Source organism: Rhipicephalus microplus, chromosome X, assembly GCF_043290135.1.
Source record: "Rhipicephalus microplus isolate Deutch F79 chromosome X, USDA_Rmic, whole genome shotgun sequence".
Taxonomy (NCBI): Eukaryota; Metazoa; Arthropoda; class Arachnida; order Ixodida; family Ixodidae; genus Rhipicephalus; species Rhipicephalus microplus.
The window spans coordinates 30,598,339-30,615,543 of NC_134710.1; the positions used below are offsets into that span (position 1 = coordinate 30,598,339).

General features: G+C 44.8%; 1 protein-coding gene across 2 annotated transcripts in view; it reads left to right on the top strand.

The window, feature by feature from the left end:
- Positions 1-17,205, top strand: part of LOC119175759 (myosin light chain kinase, smooth muscle) — a 126,196-nt gene that overhangs the window by 95,169 nt on the left and 13,822 nt on the right. For both annotated transcript variants that reach the window (XM_075876121.1, XM_037426718.2), the window contains one exon: positions 13,548-13,728. In XM_075876121.1, the coding sequence (XP_075732236.1) occupies positions 13,548-13,728 (181 nt within the window). The remainder of the gene's footprint in view (positions 1-13,547; positions 13,729-17,205) is intronic.

Below are 17,205 nucleotides of genomic sequence, written 5' to 3' on the forward strand. Positions count from 1 at the left end.
TTTGAAGCCTTTTTATTACAAGCGTTTTATCGATGACATTTTTTTAGTATGGCATCATGGTGAATCCCAGCTTCTTTCTTTCATCAGCGATTATAATAATGCCCATCCAAATATATCATTCTCGCACTCATACTCGGACACCAGTGTCAACTTTCTTGACGTCACAGTGACACTGTGCAATCGAAAATTGACGACCAAACTATATAGGAAACCAACCGATAGACATCAGTATCTTCACTTCCATAGTAGTCACACAAAACACTGCAAAACCAGTATTCCATATAGTCAGGCCATTCGCTTTAAACGCATCTGCTCTGATAACAATGATTTCGCTCGCAACTGCGAAGACCTACGAGGTGCTCTTACGAGGCAAGGATACCCATCGGGAATCATAGACGACGCCCTCAAGAAGGCTAACAACATTGACCGTAAAGAGTTGCTCACAAGCAACAAACGATCTGCAAACACTTCACGTAACAGTGTTAACCTCATCCTTACGCACTCAGCTTCGGTTCCTAATGTGGCCAATATTCTAAGAAAACACCACAATATCTTGCAACAAAGTGATCACTTAAAAGACATTTTTACGGAACCATCGAGGGTAGTTTACCGCAGATCACGCAACCTGCATGATACATTAACATCATCGAAAATAATTAATCGGTCCAACTGCAGTGGTTGCCATCCTTGCAATAAGCCCCGCTGCAAGGTTTGCCCGCACATGTCAAGTACTCATACCGCAACTAGCACCGCATCAAACTTTTCCTTAAAAATCAACGGAGACTTCACTTGCGACAGCGCTAATGTTATCTACATGCTTGAGTGCTCCACTTGCCGTATGCAATACATTGGGCATACCGAAACATCATTCAGGTTACGTTTTAACAACCACAGAGCCCATGCTTCTAACCTTCCTCATCTTCCACTGTCAAAACATGTCCAGATGCCAGGGCACTCTTTCGAAAACATCAAAGCCACAATATTACAATCCGGGTTTAAAACTCATCATGACCGAGAAGTTCGCGAGTCCTATCTCATTAACAAGTTCAACACTTTGCACTCAGGCATCAACGAAAGCGTTGGACGCGTTACTTTCCTTTCTATGTAGCATTGTCCATCACAGGAATGCGTTAGATGCCCCCCAACCCATGCCATCGTTTCTTCTCTCATTTGTTTGATTATATATATTTTTTGTGTGTGCTTCCATTTATTATATGTGCGCATGCAGTAGTTTGGCATCAAACTTGACGCTTCAGTTACCAGTTGAATTTTGTTTACTGTCCCTCGGGTATCTTACAGTGTGCGTGACATGTGCTCATGATATTCGCTCGGCTTATGAAGTGCTTTATTGCTTTAAAAATTTGCCCTACGCATAAAAATTTGCCCTACGCTGAAGCTATGCGCTCATATCTTGAGTTATCCACAGCGATATTGTTGCTCAATACTCGTATCAAATTATACTGACAATGTTGTTTTGGTATTGCTTTCGCACTTTCTAATCACTATTCTGATCAATTGTGTGATTTCAACGGCCCTTAAAAGGGGCATCTGCTTGTCTACTCTTTATTCCCTGACGAAGGCCGTGCCACGGCTGAAACGTTGGCATAAAAGTATTGCTCTTTCGTACGTGTACTCGCTTGTGTTCTTTATATATATATATATATATATATATATATATATATATATATACATATACATATATGGAGGGGGGGCAGTGACCGAGGAACTCGATTTCTTTCCGTTGGACATAGTCACGTAGGTCGCAATAATCGATGCACCCTTTTTCCATCCGATATTCTCAATATTTGTGTACTTCACACCCTGGCAGTTTTTTCGCCAGTGCCACCACGCAGTCGAGGCCATGTTGGTGCATACGGGACATACTATCTGCCGCTGACGTCGGCTTGCATGAACATTTCAGGTGTGGGCAAATTCGAGCCAAAAAAAAAAAATCCACTCCGGCGCTGCGGCGTCTCTGTTGACAGCAGCATAATGCGAAGACGTGGGTTCCCATATTCTTCTGCTTCGAGTTGTTTTTCGTAGGCATTCCTCGTCCCCTTTGCTTTATCGTTTCTTTATCAAAGCCACCGCCGCATATTGTAAACCACTTAGCTATGTTCCGCCAGTTTTACATCAATACCCCAGTTTCCGAGGTCGCGTCTTCTGAGTAGATTTTCGGTCCATAAGGCAAATAGGTAAAGGATACAACCTTGAATGGCGCAATATCGAGCGTTGAGCCAGGCTCTGCTATTGACTATTCACTTAACGAGCGCTTCTTATCCTTAGCATCAATGTAAAATATTCGGTAATATACCCAATTTCCTAAGGTAGGCCCGGATGGTGCAACGGAGTCAGTAGCCTTGCTTTTGATAGGAGATTACAAGAGTTTTTGGTATTTACGTTTCCGTCAACCATCTCAAAATGCGGCGTGGTCTCTCATGCCGCACCCTCTTAAACTTTCTTCATCCGTATCTATTTCCTTTTTTTTTGTAGACTAGAATTTTCTGCAATACTTTGACGAGTAATTTACTAACATGACATGTTAACTGTTCAATATTTTGAGCATTCCACCGCTTTCCTTATTATGCAGCGGGATAGCGAGAAGTGGGATGTTATAGGATGCTATAGGAAATGGGATGCTGCTAGCACAGGCACTCGCTTAATTAAACTATTACGGTTATTTCCAGTGGGAATAATATTGTGGATGATAAAACTGCACCACATCACAACTGAACTGGTGCGTATTATTTGAAGACGCGGCTTCGCATCCCGTCTGAGGCAGACTTTGGTCCACTTTCACTTGCGCGGTACTTTGATTTCTATGTTTAAATCAAAAGTTTTCAGCAGTGTTCATACGATTGAAACACGAACCCCTGATTCCCCCCCCCCCCGTTCGTTATTGTTTCAGTGTGTTCTGAAAATTTGCCCTGCACTGTTGCTGCAGAAATTTGTACTGCAACACTTGCCTTGTTTCACATGAGATGAGTACAAAAAAAGTTTTGACGATAAATGCATGCAAACAAAAGTTATTCAACTTACAAACTCAGAATAAATGTGGAAGAAAAGCAGAATTTCAAAGAGAAAAAAACCGAATGAAATGCGCGTGCCCTTTCGTATTTTGCTCACCCATTGACGTCACTCTGTTTTGTCCTGGTTTCTAACTAAACGTGCCTTACACCTACAGCTTTACCGTAACCGTGCAGCAAGCACAGGGAGGGCTTCTGAATGCAAGCGATCGCCGAACGTTCTATGGCTTCGGGGCCGCACAAGTTTGAAAACGACTCTATGCTGACAAATGAGAGGTCAAAACAGGCCTCAGAAACGATAAGTACCAGGAAAGTTCGTGGTTTGCTATAGAGGAATGAATTGTTTTTTTTTCTTCTCGCAAAAACACAAAGTTCGGCGTAATGATGAATGCTTTTTTTTCCTTCGCGAAGTTTGTTCGACAGCGCCATCTGCGTCAGTTAACCAGAAACTGAAATCTGGAGGCAAAGGCTGGCGTTTTTTTTTTTCGCAGCTCTAACGAGCGTTAAGTTAAAATTATTCATTTCCTCACACTCAGTAAATCGCAAGCGTTCGCCGTACATTCTTTATCCCCAACCAATTAAAATGCGTATCGCGTATGCCCAGCATGTACTTCACTTTCAGCAGTAGAAATTGTTGATGTACGACGCATACACCTCGGAAACCCACTTCAAAAAACAAAATATCAAACACTTTACTTTAGGAGCTTTCACTGGTGCTTTACAGCAATCATCCAGACTCATAACAAGCAAACAGCCGACGAAACTAACGTGTGCAATTTGAGGTGCAACGCCCCTTCAATGAGCTATAGAAACAGGCTGTATTTTTTTCTTCAATGCCCATCTATTCTTCATTAAAACACCTGTGTTGATATTGGTGCACCCAATGGTTCAATTTTAAAGGGAGCATCGAAGGCGTGTTTCAGCTGCAACTTTCACGCAGTCACAGTGAGCTCCGCGTGCTGCACTCATCGCGTAACAGCCTGCTTCGTGACGATTCGAAGTGCCACACCAGCCGGTAGCAGACGATGCATCCCAACTATAGCGTTATATATTTGCAGTTCTCCCGGCGACTGTTCGAAACTCGTTGCGGTCGCCTGGCAGTGGTGGCGCTAAGTGCGACACACACGCCGATGTTTTCCCTAATTATAGAACCACTGTGTAGCCCTGCACTTAATTAGCGTCAAAGATTTTGAAATCAGGCAACAATACTTGTCTATGCTTCTTAAGAAAGACGTGCACTAAATATCGTAGTTACAGACCGAGGTAAACTCGTCATATAATGCGAGTTTCGGTCATGATAGTAATATATATATTCAAAGCGGGACGCCGTGGTACTGGCGTACAGTCATACCGTATACGGACTACCTTGAATATATGTCACGGCATGTTCAGTCCAACGTGCTCGCAGCTTCGTTTGGTTAGCCTTCAAGTTGTGCATGCACTCTCATTACGTACGCACTGCACATGTGTGCAAGGTTTCAGGACGCAGTTTCCTAGCTATAGATATTTTTTCGAGGGGGGGGGGGGGGGTTCAATCATTTTTACGTGTGTTCGTGCATGCGTTTTATGTGTGCGTCTATATTTATAAACAAGCAAAGTTTAAAACTTTCGGGTAGCTTGAACCTCCCGCCCCCTCGTCTATGCCCCTACCTGTCAGGACGACACAAAACAGCGCTATAGTGTGCCCTGTTTTCCTGTTGCCGTACAGGACCCACACAGCAGCACTGTGTATGCTGGTGGGTTCAGCAATACGCTGAGCTGGCGAGAGCGAAATCGACCGCGACAGTGTATATAGCTTGGACGCAGACACAACAGCGACCATGCCTCATGCCTTATGCATCGCAAGCCCCTCCCACCGCCCGACCTAGAGATCTACTCACAACCGCGAAAGGCTAATGCAGGTGCTTCGAATTCGTGTTGTATCATGGATAGCAATTCAGCTGTAACGTAGACAAAACACGCAAATAATTTGCACGTTTCGTCGCGTGTCAAGCCACAGTTTGTGGTCAAGCCATCTACAGAGACACGACTTTAAATGTCATGCTTAGCCCGGGCCATTACTTACGCAAGGATACTGATGGAACTGGCCCTTCATGGTATCAACTTTCTCTGCCCCAGAAGGGATAAAAGTTACCTACTCGTAACTACAGCTTTTTTGTCAATCTGCCAAGCAAGTACGAAGCAGCTTAAACACAGCGTGTCTTGTCGAGGGATGTGCAGTTGAAACAGCGGAAAGCGTACTATTAGGGGAGAAGCTCCCTAGGGCCTAGGCTTGTCCGGAATCCGTCGATGTACTCCACACTCGCATCACACCACCTGCTACACTGCTGTGAAAAAAGTGCCTGCACCATAAGAAAAGGGTAAAAGAACAAACAAAACGGCATCTAAAACACTTAGAAGAGCGAACCTTTTAAACTAGTCGGCAAATTCAACGTACACAATATGAAATTTACCTACCTTCGTCAACAATGCTCAATGTCCTGTATCATGGTGGTTAGAAAATTGTTGCAATGTAGGTGGCACATGTCTGTGCTTGACTAAAAATAAGTTTAAAGCAGATGAACAACAATAATAATTTTGACAGTATGGTATAGAACACCTACAAGCACAGACCCTTTATACTAGCCGGTGACTTCAACGCAGACATTATAGACCATAGCACCGAGCTTTGTCGTTGACTCTTTATGCCACTTTATGTCATTCAATTTACCTTATCTGAGGTAACTTTCGGGTAGCATATCTGAGACACAAAAAAAAAGCTTTAACAGTACACTCATATCAATCATAAATGGGACGGAAGAATATAAAACGCCTACAGCCCCGCCACGGTGGTCTAGTCGCTAAGGTACTCGTCCGCTGACCCGCAGGTCGCGGGTTCAAATCCCGGCTGCGGCGGCTGCATTTCCGATGGAGGCGGAAATGTTGTAGGCCCGTGTACTCAGATTTGGGTGCACGTTAAAGAACCCCAGGCGGTCAAAATTTCCGGAGCCCTCCACTACGGCGTCTCACATAATCATATGGTGGTTTTGGGACGTTAAACTCCACATACCAATCATAAAACGCCTACAGGCACACACGCTATATACTACTCGGCGTCTTCAATGTACACACATTTTGAACCTTTGGACCGATAGCTTCGCCCGCTTGTCGTCAGTCACCTCATGGAAGTGCGTGAGTTTGTTTTCCTTATAACTTGGCTTAATTTGTGAACGCACGACTTGCAGCCTCCGAGAAAGTCTGGATCTCTCAAAGAGGATAGATCTTCACACGTTTCGACATTGCGGGAGCAGTAATCATTGTTATCTCACGAGAAACTGAGAGCTAGGCGTTATCTAAGAGGCGTCCTGGTGAACTGCTCAATGCAAATAGCACGCGCTACTTTTTTTAGCTACACTTTCTCGTCTTTAGCTGTCACTAATTATTTTTCTCCTCTTCTGCAATGAAGAATTTTCAAATCTCTTAGATTGACAACCGCTGTGCTGGGCTCTAAGACCTCATCGACGAGGTCACTAGGCATGTGCTTAGTGCAAAATTATAATAATAATAATAATAATATTAATAATAATAATAATAATAATATAAAGTATCGCGTTGCAGTTTTGAGAAGCTGCAACTGAAGTCTACACTCTAAAACAAAAAGGAGTCATTTGACTCATTTCGGCTAGTCTTGACGTCCATCGTATACGCCTCTCTTTAAAGAGGTACGGCGACTCTCTGGTTTGGGGGTCATTATATTCCCTCCATCGGAGAGTCGCCCGACCCACAAGTGATTCAATGTGCCACCTTTCAAGGAACTACTCACCAGGTGACATAACGAATCTTAGTTGTGTACACTGGAAGTCATCGCGCGCCCAATAAAAAGCGTTCTGCCACAATAAGTTTTTTTTTCTAACCGGTTCATTAGAAGCTGATATAACCAATGTTCTGAGTGGTATTCACCCGAAACGGTATTCTCTGAACGGTATCGAAGTGCGGATTGCCCCACCTGCGGACTGTTAAAAACATTCAACCATGTGTTGTTGAATCGGCTCCGCCCTCAGCGAGGACAGGTGGGCTGCGCTCTTACGCAGCCCCGAACTTAACGATCAAACCCTGGCCGCCCAGAGTGTCCATGAACGGGCCGCCAAGCTCGGCTTGACGGTCCCAACGTGGGACTAGCCGGGTGGCGCGGGGTCCCCCCGCGTCTTCTCAGGACAAAAATAAAGTTTTAATCAATCTATCTATCAATGTTCTGAGGTGGTGCATTAATATGATGTGAGGAGGCGAGCTTAAAACCCTTGCTGCTCGCCCCATGCCACCTTCGCAAGCCCGATTCATTCCCTGTCTCCTTCGGCACGCAAGTGGGAGGATCACGTGATATTTACAAGTGGGCCGCAAACAATGTGTCACGAGCTCGTGACGTGCCCGAAGCAGCCCGAGACACCGAGACGCGATCGGTGTCGTGGCGGCGATCTCTGCGCTTCGTGTCTGCAAGCTATGCCGAATGCACCCTCGCCGATCACTTGCGCCCTCGCCGATCGCTTTCAACTTATTATTGGGCATAAAGTCTGCCATGTTTCTTCGGACGTGAGACTAGCGCTGTGTCGCAAGAACAGTTAATTAAACGCGGAAGGATAAATGAGCCTTAATGGCCTCTCGAACGTGGTAGAAAATCAGTTTCGTTCTACGGTAGGCGTCTGCACGATGAGCAAAGCTCGAAACGGATTTAGGTTAGTATCGCGTCTCGCAGCGATTCACAGTCAAAATCAAAAACGAGAATGCACACGTTCTGAAGGTGTATTTTATTATTGCTTTCAAGTTTTGTTATCTATTCAATCAACAAATTACGCAAACTACACGTCTTGGGAAATAATTATTTCCTTGTCACGTGCTACTAGGTATACGAAGTGGGAGATGTCTCTAAATGTTTCGAAATGTTCAATCATCACCTTCACAAGGAAACGCTCACATGGGGCAATGAGTACAAATTAAATAACGTTACGTTACGCAGCGCTACGGAATAAAAACACTTAGGGGTTGTTTTAGGGGCGAAGCTCCTTATGGCGTGGGCTGTGCGTCCCCTGTAGCCTGTATGTAGCCACCTCTAGTTTAGTTCTTGCAGTGTTCACTAGATGGCGGTACCGTCCCCTGTATGTAGCCACCTCTAGTTTAGTTCTTGCAGTGTTCACTAGATGGCGGTACCGTCTCTTGTATGTAGCCACCTCTCGTTTAGTTCTTGTAGTGTTTACTAGATGGTGGTACTTGTAGCTGATGATGAAAAGATGCAAGATGTTATAAACTAGAAAGCGGTACTTGTAGTTGATGAAAGACGTGAGATCTTATAAAATAGGAATGATGTCACATATGGCGCGTGTCATTGGTTGAAGGCAATCGTTCGATTTAGTGCGGCGACGTACGCTAGGGGGAGCGATGTAATAAAATCGAGTGGGCAAAATGTACAGAGGATTCATGGTTTACCAGGTTTACCTCCGGAGCTTCACCCACTCATCATCATTCACTTCGTGGATATGGCGGAATTCTTTTTACTTCGGATTTAAGGTGGAATAGACATGTACAGGAAATACGAAAAAAGGCAACACGTGAATTAGGCTTCCTACGTCGAAATTTTGCACAATTACCTGGTATCTTGAAAGAACGGCTGTATTTCATTCACATACGTTTGATATACCTGAGTACGCATGTGCCAGCTGGGATTCCCATGCTCAACAGTTAGTAAATTTACTAGCGATAATTCAGAATAGGGCTGTTGGATTTGTTTTGGGAAATTGCGACAATTATCTCAGTGTTTCTGAAGGTAAGCATGCAGTTCATTGGCAGGGCTTAAAGGACAGGCGGTAAGCACTGAGTCTCCAATTTTTTTCACAGAATTTTTTATTCAAAAACTGGCATTGACAGAAACAAATATATCGCATTGCCATCATATATTTCTCGTAGAAGGGACCACGTTTTAAAAGTTCTTGAATTTCCCTTCAAAGGTGACACTTTACGTAATTTTTTTGTAGAACTGCGAGTGAGTGGAATGCTCTTTCGTCAAATATTGCAGATATTCAATGTAATGGTCATTTTTACCACGCTTTGTGTTGCAGAACTGAATGACAATTTGATCTAGTGGTGTAAACACCCCCCCCCCCCCCTCCTGCTGCCATGCCTGCAAAGCCAATGCAGGTACCGAAGAAATAAATAAATACTGTTGACGACGTCAGAGCACATTCGTCTACCTAGAGGTGCGACGTCAGAGCACGATACCACGATATACCATATAATTCCATCATATACGTCATCCCCTCATTCTGTCGACGCACGCCCGCGAGAACGGCAAGCAGCGTTCATCTTGAAGTTTGACCCATTTCTGCGCGCCTAGAGTTGCAAGTTTCGGCAGACGTGATCGTGCACGTTCAATGCGTGCATTGCGCTCGTCAGCTCAATGCTGTCAAACCTGGTGAATTGCCTTCTTAAGAGAGTCGCATACGTGGCACGTCAGGACTACTCTAAAAGGGTCGCACATACTCCATACTACTTTTTTTCAATGGTATACGTGTTTTCAGCGTTTTATCTGCGTCATCGCAACTCGCTTGTTTTTTTTTTTCTACCTCGGTCGCTTCGGCAGGGCGTTCCTTGCTATTCAGTGCACGCGAGAACTTGCGCAACACGTGAGAACGTGCGTGAGATGCGGCAGCGCCTGCCCGGTGATTGCTTTGTTATATTGACGCCGCCCCTGTGCCGCGTGCTACGGCGCACTCTTTGGTCATTGTCTGTATCACAATTTTCAATGTAGACCGGCGCAGTATAGTCGATTTTTTTCTGAGACGAAAGGCAGTGAACTTCAATGACTTCTTTCTCACATTTTATGAGGGCTGCATTCGGACTGCATGATGATTTTATGCACTTTACACTTGAGCTCGCGCGGTTTAGTGACCGACGGTTGAAACATCCGGTGCAGAACGTTGCAGCGCCCATACACATTGGCTGTGCAACCTTCGAAGCACGAAGAAGTCGTTCTCTGTTCGGCGCCACATCTAGCAGTCTGCAGCTTCTATAAATATGCCTCTGAACTTTGACCCACGACGTGATGAGGCATGAACCAATCAAGCGAATAGAAAATTGACAGGAACAATTTTCCAGCCAGCGACATGTTTTATTCAGGAAAACACTTGGCGAGGTGAACTGAGCTTAAAAGAACTAGGAAGAAATGGCGGAAGCAGTACACGGTGGTCGTAGTGACGACAGTCGTGGGTGGTGGTGACGCCTGTACCGTTTCCGATCTGCGAGTGCCCCCAAACATGAAAGCCTCGACTAAGATCAGCTTCGTTGTTAAAATAATAAATGAATGAGAAGTGATGAAACCAAGCTATAGACTCCGTAATAACTTCATGTGTCGTCTAGGGAAAGCAGCCTCAGCTTCCTGTAGATTCAGTGAAGGATGGCTTGTGCAACCATACCTCCCCCGGCTAAGTGTAAAACACCTTCATTGTCTCGCTGGTTGTCTTGTCCTGTTTATTGTTGTTTTTTTTTATTTTTGACAATACGTTTTATCACTTTATCAATACATTTTTGTTTGTCTGAAAGAAGCTCTCAACTACTCTCCTTGCAGTGCAAGGATGGATGCGTGAACAGCTTTCCAACCAAAAGTGCTGCTGTGCTGTCGTAGACATATGCTTAGGAAACTTCAGGTTTCCCCACGTAAAACTCTCCGCCTTTTTATGTCAGTAGCCAAAATCAACTCCCCCTGTTTGCCCCCGAGCACGTAAAACTCTCCGCACTTTGCACGTTATTAGCTAAAACCAACTACCCCAACTTCTCATGGTGCTGAAGTTTTGAACGAGTTTTAACATTTATACATCCATCCAGATGGGTGAAAAATTTTGCTTACATGTGTATATTAATAGACAATCAGGTACTAGCCTGGACCCTACAACTAACTGTGCGGTAAATCGATAGGCGGAATTCCCCCTTGGGTTTGCGTATCTTATCTGGGATGTATCAGACTTCCCAAACTGCGTTATGTGATCACGTTGCCTTTATAGCGGAATGATTATTTCAAAATTCCTTTCGAGGGTTCAGGGGTGGAACTTTGCATGTTTTTGCAGGGCATGTGTATTCGCTTCAAATCCTGGATTGCACTGACTTTCCATTCTCAGTTACTGGTAAACAATAACGCCATCCATTTTCGTCTTCTAATGTGTGTAGATTGATTCACATTGTTACAGCTTGCGTGCGTTGAGTTCAAAGGCAAAATAGTGAGTATGTTGGATAAGGCAAAGAGATTCGAAATAACCATGGCACCACACCACATGTTTTTTTTTGACCACCTCGACATCCTTGTTACAGCCTCAGATCGCTTTCGCGTCAAAGACTCCTAGTGGGTTACAGTTTAATCATACAGAACTCTTTTGTCGAGTAGCTCCTATGCTGACAAAAACCAACGTCACGTTTTGCGCGTACATTTTACAGAGCCGCGTTCTACGAAGGTCTTACTTGCACGTGGGGCTTCTCTGTAGAACAATTAAAAAATACAACGATTCGACAAATGAGCAAAGATGCGGAAGTGGTAAGCCCTTGAAGTAAAATAAGTTATGCTCAATGACTCTTCACTGGCTTCATGCAACTGAGCTTGAAATTACGAAATTGATTCCTGGCCGGAACACCATAGAGCTATATGTCAGAGAGGCCCCACAAGAAACCCTATAGTCACTCGTTATGAAACCCCAGTCGGTCAAGGTTAATCTGTGCTTCCTAGCCCAGCTATTCCTAGACTCCAGCGTCGTTTAATGAATGAATGAATGGATCTGTTAAATTTACTCATTTTTCGCTCATTTATTTTCCTCCTCGTGATGACACGCCGTTCTCAACCCAGCCTATGCATAAGTGGAAATCTAATATATCCGCAAGTCAGTTTGTTGGCTTCGGCTACAGCTTCTGCCATATTTCATAGGTTCCAACTGAACAAGGTCAGTCACAAAATCAATGTTTTAGGAACTTTTTACGAAATTTCTTATTGGCACGATGGCATAATTTCTTTCTCAAGCTACTGCAAATGGTCCAGATCACTACGGCTCAGTTTCTTTTAACAAGTGTCGCTCTGAAGTTATGCTGGACGCCTTTTGCGTATTTCACAATCGGCAGCAATCAACCTAATTGGCTTTGGCTGTCGTTGTACCGGATATTACAGCAAGGCTTCAGGAATGTTGCTAGGCCCGACTTCTTTCTGCTATTCACATTTACACCCTATAGTCCGCCATTTCGAAAACTTGATTAAAGTGAAACTCGGGTGAATGTTCTCCTTCACTTTTTGACTTCATAATGCGCTGCTTCTACTTGTTGCTTCAGAGAGGGCAGCAAATGAAGTGGTCCGCACTGAGAAGAGTTTTTTTTTTTTTGTCGCTCTCTTGATGCTCTCTCTTGATGCTGTTGTAAGAAACGAAAACTTAATTTCAACTGTATTTCGAGACGCTAGTTCGCCATCCGCTAGGCTGTGTTGTTCCATTACATAGGCGCCACGTAGTATTCCTGCACACAGAAGAACGGCTCCATTCGGATGATCGTATTATCTGCGCGACACCTTTTTCAGAAAATTGGGCACCTGAAAAAGCAATTTAAGGCTCTCTGATAACAACAGTATAGGCACGTGTGAGCACAATTGAGTTTTGTCTTATATTTCTCATAATGTGCTGTAACTTGCTTACAATACATTTACCTGCTGTATAACAGTGTTTCCATCCTGTATCAAGGAATACTACATCCAATTGTCGAAAGCATTTAAATATAGGCTTGCCGAGTGAACTATACGCCTTAATTAAAGCTTAAATAGCTGGGAAAAAAAGTGATCAATATTCTAAAAATGATCAAAATGAAAACAAAAATGAAATGAAAGTGATCAAAAAAAGAGTGATCAATATTGCACCTTTTCCTATTCAACACTCTCGCAGTGTTTTCATATCTTCTTGACTGCTACCGGTCAATGGGTGAAAACATTTTCCTTCGGTTGTTCCTTCTCTTCTTTGCCCTCTGTGGATCATGCGTATGCCATAACATTGCTTGGACAGCTAGAGCAGGTGGTTTCACTAATAAGTGCGTACTTTGTCGTAGTCTATCTATGGCCAATGTAAATAAGTGTTTTAAGTTACAGCGAAAAAAAAAACAACAGGACAGCAGATAACAACGCATACAGTTATTCCCCAAACATGTGAAGAATTTTCGAGAGGAAGTGAGCCTTCTTCTGTCCCCTTTTGCGCTGCTCCTTGGAGCATGTACTATATACCAAAAGTCTCCCTTATCCGGCCTTTTAAGTAAGCGTTGTTACTTGCAAATCATCCGTTGATTAGCCGTATTAGCAGAAAAGTTGACATGCTGAGCAGTGTTGGTCGCACAGGAGAACATTCCTGATTGACTATATACGCGTGAACTGAACCGAGCCCTCGAAGTGTGCTCCTAGTGTTTACGATTTAGGCAAAGCGTATAGCAATACTTGGCACGCACGAAGGCTGCAGTGCATTCGCAGTTTCGGCCTTCCGTTTCTCGCAGCGTGTCCGGTGGAGAGCTTTTCGAGCGGGTTATAGCCGACGACTTCGTGCTCACGGAATGGGACTGCGTCTTGTTCCTGCGGCAGATCTGCGCGGGCATGTCCTACATGCACAGCAGACACGTCATCCATCTCGACCTCAAGCCTGAGAACATCCTCTGCCAGAGCCAAGTTGGACACAAGGTGCGCATACCGGCGCATGCTCTTGAGCTTGGGGTAGTTTCGACGAGACGCACGTCCGGCTGCTATGCGGCACGAGAATGGCGCAACCCTATTGAAACGATCCATATGCGATGTCCAATGATTCCGTATGTTGCCGTAAGAATACATATGTTTCCTATATATTTTCCATATATTTCCGTAAGATTCTTACGGAAACATACGGAATTATTGGACATCGCATACGGATCATTTCAATACGGAAAGTTGAAAAAAAAGAAAGGGCGGCAAAATTCTCGTAGAAGTAAACAATATAAAACCACCAAAGACTAGACACTGTACCAAAAGCTCATTTCGGCTCCGTGTCTATACAAGTATGCCATTCTCGTTGGTGCAGGCCTAGTATTTATTAATCTTTTTCAATTTAAAGATGCCGCTTGTGAGCTGTGTGCCTATTCAGCCTGTAGATTAGGGCAAACCAGGGTTTACATTATGCGAGGTAGTCTGGGTTAGCAAATATTGACGAGGTTGTCTCGCTAAAAGGTTACATCCAAAATAATTTATGAGTACACGCCACCAGTCAAGCTCATAGCTTCTTGAGAAATAGCGCTTGGCGATAGTTATTTTTTTTCATACTGTAAACAAATTGATTCAGCCCTGCTTTCAGGCTTGTGTGCTGAACTGAGTCTGAAAATATGCTCAAAAAGAGAAATAAAACATGCTGGAAGCTATGCAGAGGAACAACGATAGCATATATAGTCTCGAACTGCTTCATCTTCCTAACGTATGCCATGCAGAACTAACCACGTCAAGTTTCGGACCACGCTGGCTTATTTTATTTAGCGCTTAATAATACAGTCATGCCTCGAAATGGAGCTCAACATGTGGGTCTAAACTTCTCGTTCTTTGATGCGCTTCTTCAATAACTACCCCGTCTAGCTGCCGCAACGTTATGCTATGAGCGACGTCGTTCTTGTCGGAAGCTGGCGTGCTAACCGTGTATCCCCGCTGTACCGACGCACGTCCGACGTGCACATGCTTTTAAAGCTAACGACAGTGGTAACACGGCAGACCGTTGACGTCGCGCCGTCCCTGGTTGGACTGCCCGCCTCGACGTTGCTGCCGCCAGCGGCACTCATAACGTCACGGCCGTCTGAGTGCGCTGCAGCCACGGTGCGCTTATAACGGCGCTATAAAATGTGCAGCAGCCCGTTTTAAATAATAGGTGAAATGAGCATGGTGTGTCGGGAGAGTGAAGTGTTCCAAGCCGGATTTTGATGTTCCCCTGATTCATTGATATTTTTAATCAGTACCCATTTACACTTAACTTATGGTCCGCAATGGATCATTATCGTCATCATCATCAGCCGGACTACTCCCACTGCCGGGCAAAGGCCCCTGCCGTGTTCTGCCAATCAGCTTGGTCCTCTGCTTTCTATCGGCCACGTCATACCTGCAAAATTTTATTGCGATATCAATTATGTTGACACTATCGGCTGGATTTCGCCGCCGGCGCCGGCGTCAGCCTTGATGTCGATGTATCTCTATATGTAAAAACGCAAGAAAACAGCCCTGAAAAAAAAACTCCGGCGCGCGGCATTAAACGTGGAACCACCGAGGCGTGAATACGAGGCGTTAACCACTAAGCTGCGGAGAACCACGGTCTTGAGTACTCAAACGGCAAGCCATATATATCTATCATTTACCGCTAGTGGTGGGCATCTCGGAGGGGAACTATCGTGTTTTCAGCATTAACTGCAAGATGGCGCAGTGAGCACGCGGCGGCGCGCACCCTTATCTCCCACGCGTACTTTGCCTCGCGGAGGGGAAATTAGGTGGTCGTAAAACCCCTGAACGCACACACTCGCGTGCCATTATCTCGCAGTTGGGAGCATCTTATGTCTTGGCCGTCCTGAAGCTTTCGCCGGAACGATTCTGTTGTAGTTACCGGGCGCACAAAGGTCACTGCAAGCGTGCACAGTCTCCATTCGCAAAAAGAGCGCGGTTTTCAGACACAATGAAGTAACAGTTTAGACGCTTATTCGCGTTCATCTGTACCTGTGAACGCGTTTCGTGCGTTATTTGTGCGTGAAAAACGGGGGTTGCGTTTCGATCTGCTTGCCATTCAGCGCCTGACCTCCCAATTTGTTGCTATCACGTTCATTGCTTCGCCTTTGCGGCAAAGCTGTGACTTTTTAATCCCATATGCCCATGTAACTTTCTATCTCCCCCTCAGGCGTTTGCCATATCTTGGAATTCAGTCAGTTACCCTAAATGACAAGCGGTTATTCTGCCTACGCGCTACGTGCCCGGCCCATGCCCATTTTTTTTATGATTCGCAACTATGATATCCTCCCACTCTGCTCCCTTCCGGTCTGTTAAGTCTACATCTATCATTTTACTTTCCATCACTCACTGCGTCGTACTCAACTTAAGTTGCACCACCTTTGTAAGCCTCGAGGTTTATGCTCCGTAGGTAAATAGGTTGCCGGCAACACGCACGCGGGGAAGGCAGAAAGTTAGGTGGGCCGATGAGATTCGCAGGTGTAACGTGGCAGCAGAAAGCACAAGACCGGGTTGATTGGCAGATCATGGGAGAGGCCTTTGCCCTGCAGTAGGTGTAGTCAGGCTGACGATGATCATGATGATGGTGCTGCTGATGGTGATGATGAAGAGGCAGCTGTTAAATACCTTCTTCTTGAGGGATAGTGGTAGACTGCTATTCGTGATCTGAGAATGCTTGCTGAATGAGCTCCACCCAATCCTTAATATTCTAGTTATTTCACTCACATGGTTCGGCTCTGCGGTTACCACCTGGCCGAAGAAGACATTTTCGGATGAATGCAAAACTTTATTAAGCCCGACTGCCGTATCGGGGGCCCTCTGGACAGCCAATAGTTGAACCCGACACCGGGGCTCTTGACAGTTGACAGCCAGTTGTCTTCATTGATTTGGTCGGTGCGTCGGAACGAGGGTCAATGCCAGAGAGTACATTTGAAACTAGCAAATTCATCGCAGTGCCTGCAACAGCTAGTGAGATAAGTGACGGGATAAATTTTATGCAATGACGCCGGGCTGGGATACGAACCACTCTGCAATAGCCTGACAGTCAACGTCAGCGCTCTTTTTAACTTTTTTTGTAAAGAAGAGAAAAGTCTCTTCTGCCAAGATAAAAGTGCTGCGTAATTTCGTTATATACTATCGGGTGATCTAATGCTCATTTCTCGTAAGTTCCAGTGACAGTAGATATTCATTAGCTACGAAGTATGACACGTATACCAAGTGTGTTATGTCTATGTGCCTTCCCTGCCAACTTCGAGTGCCAGTGTTCACGTTTTTCTTCTGGATTTGTACTAGGAATAACGTGGTCTGCGTTGTTCTCCATCATGACAGCATCACACCTCTAGCTCAAGGAGGGTCACTTGTATGCATGAATTCGCTGGTCAACCTATATTCAACGGATCATTATACTGTGCCGTTTGATGCATGCGGCGGATCATG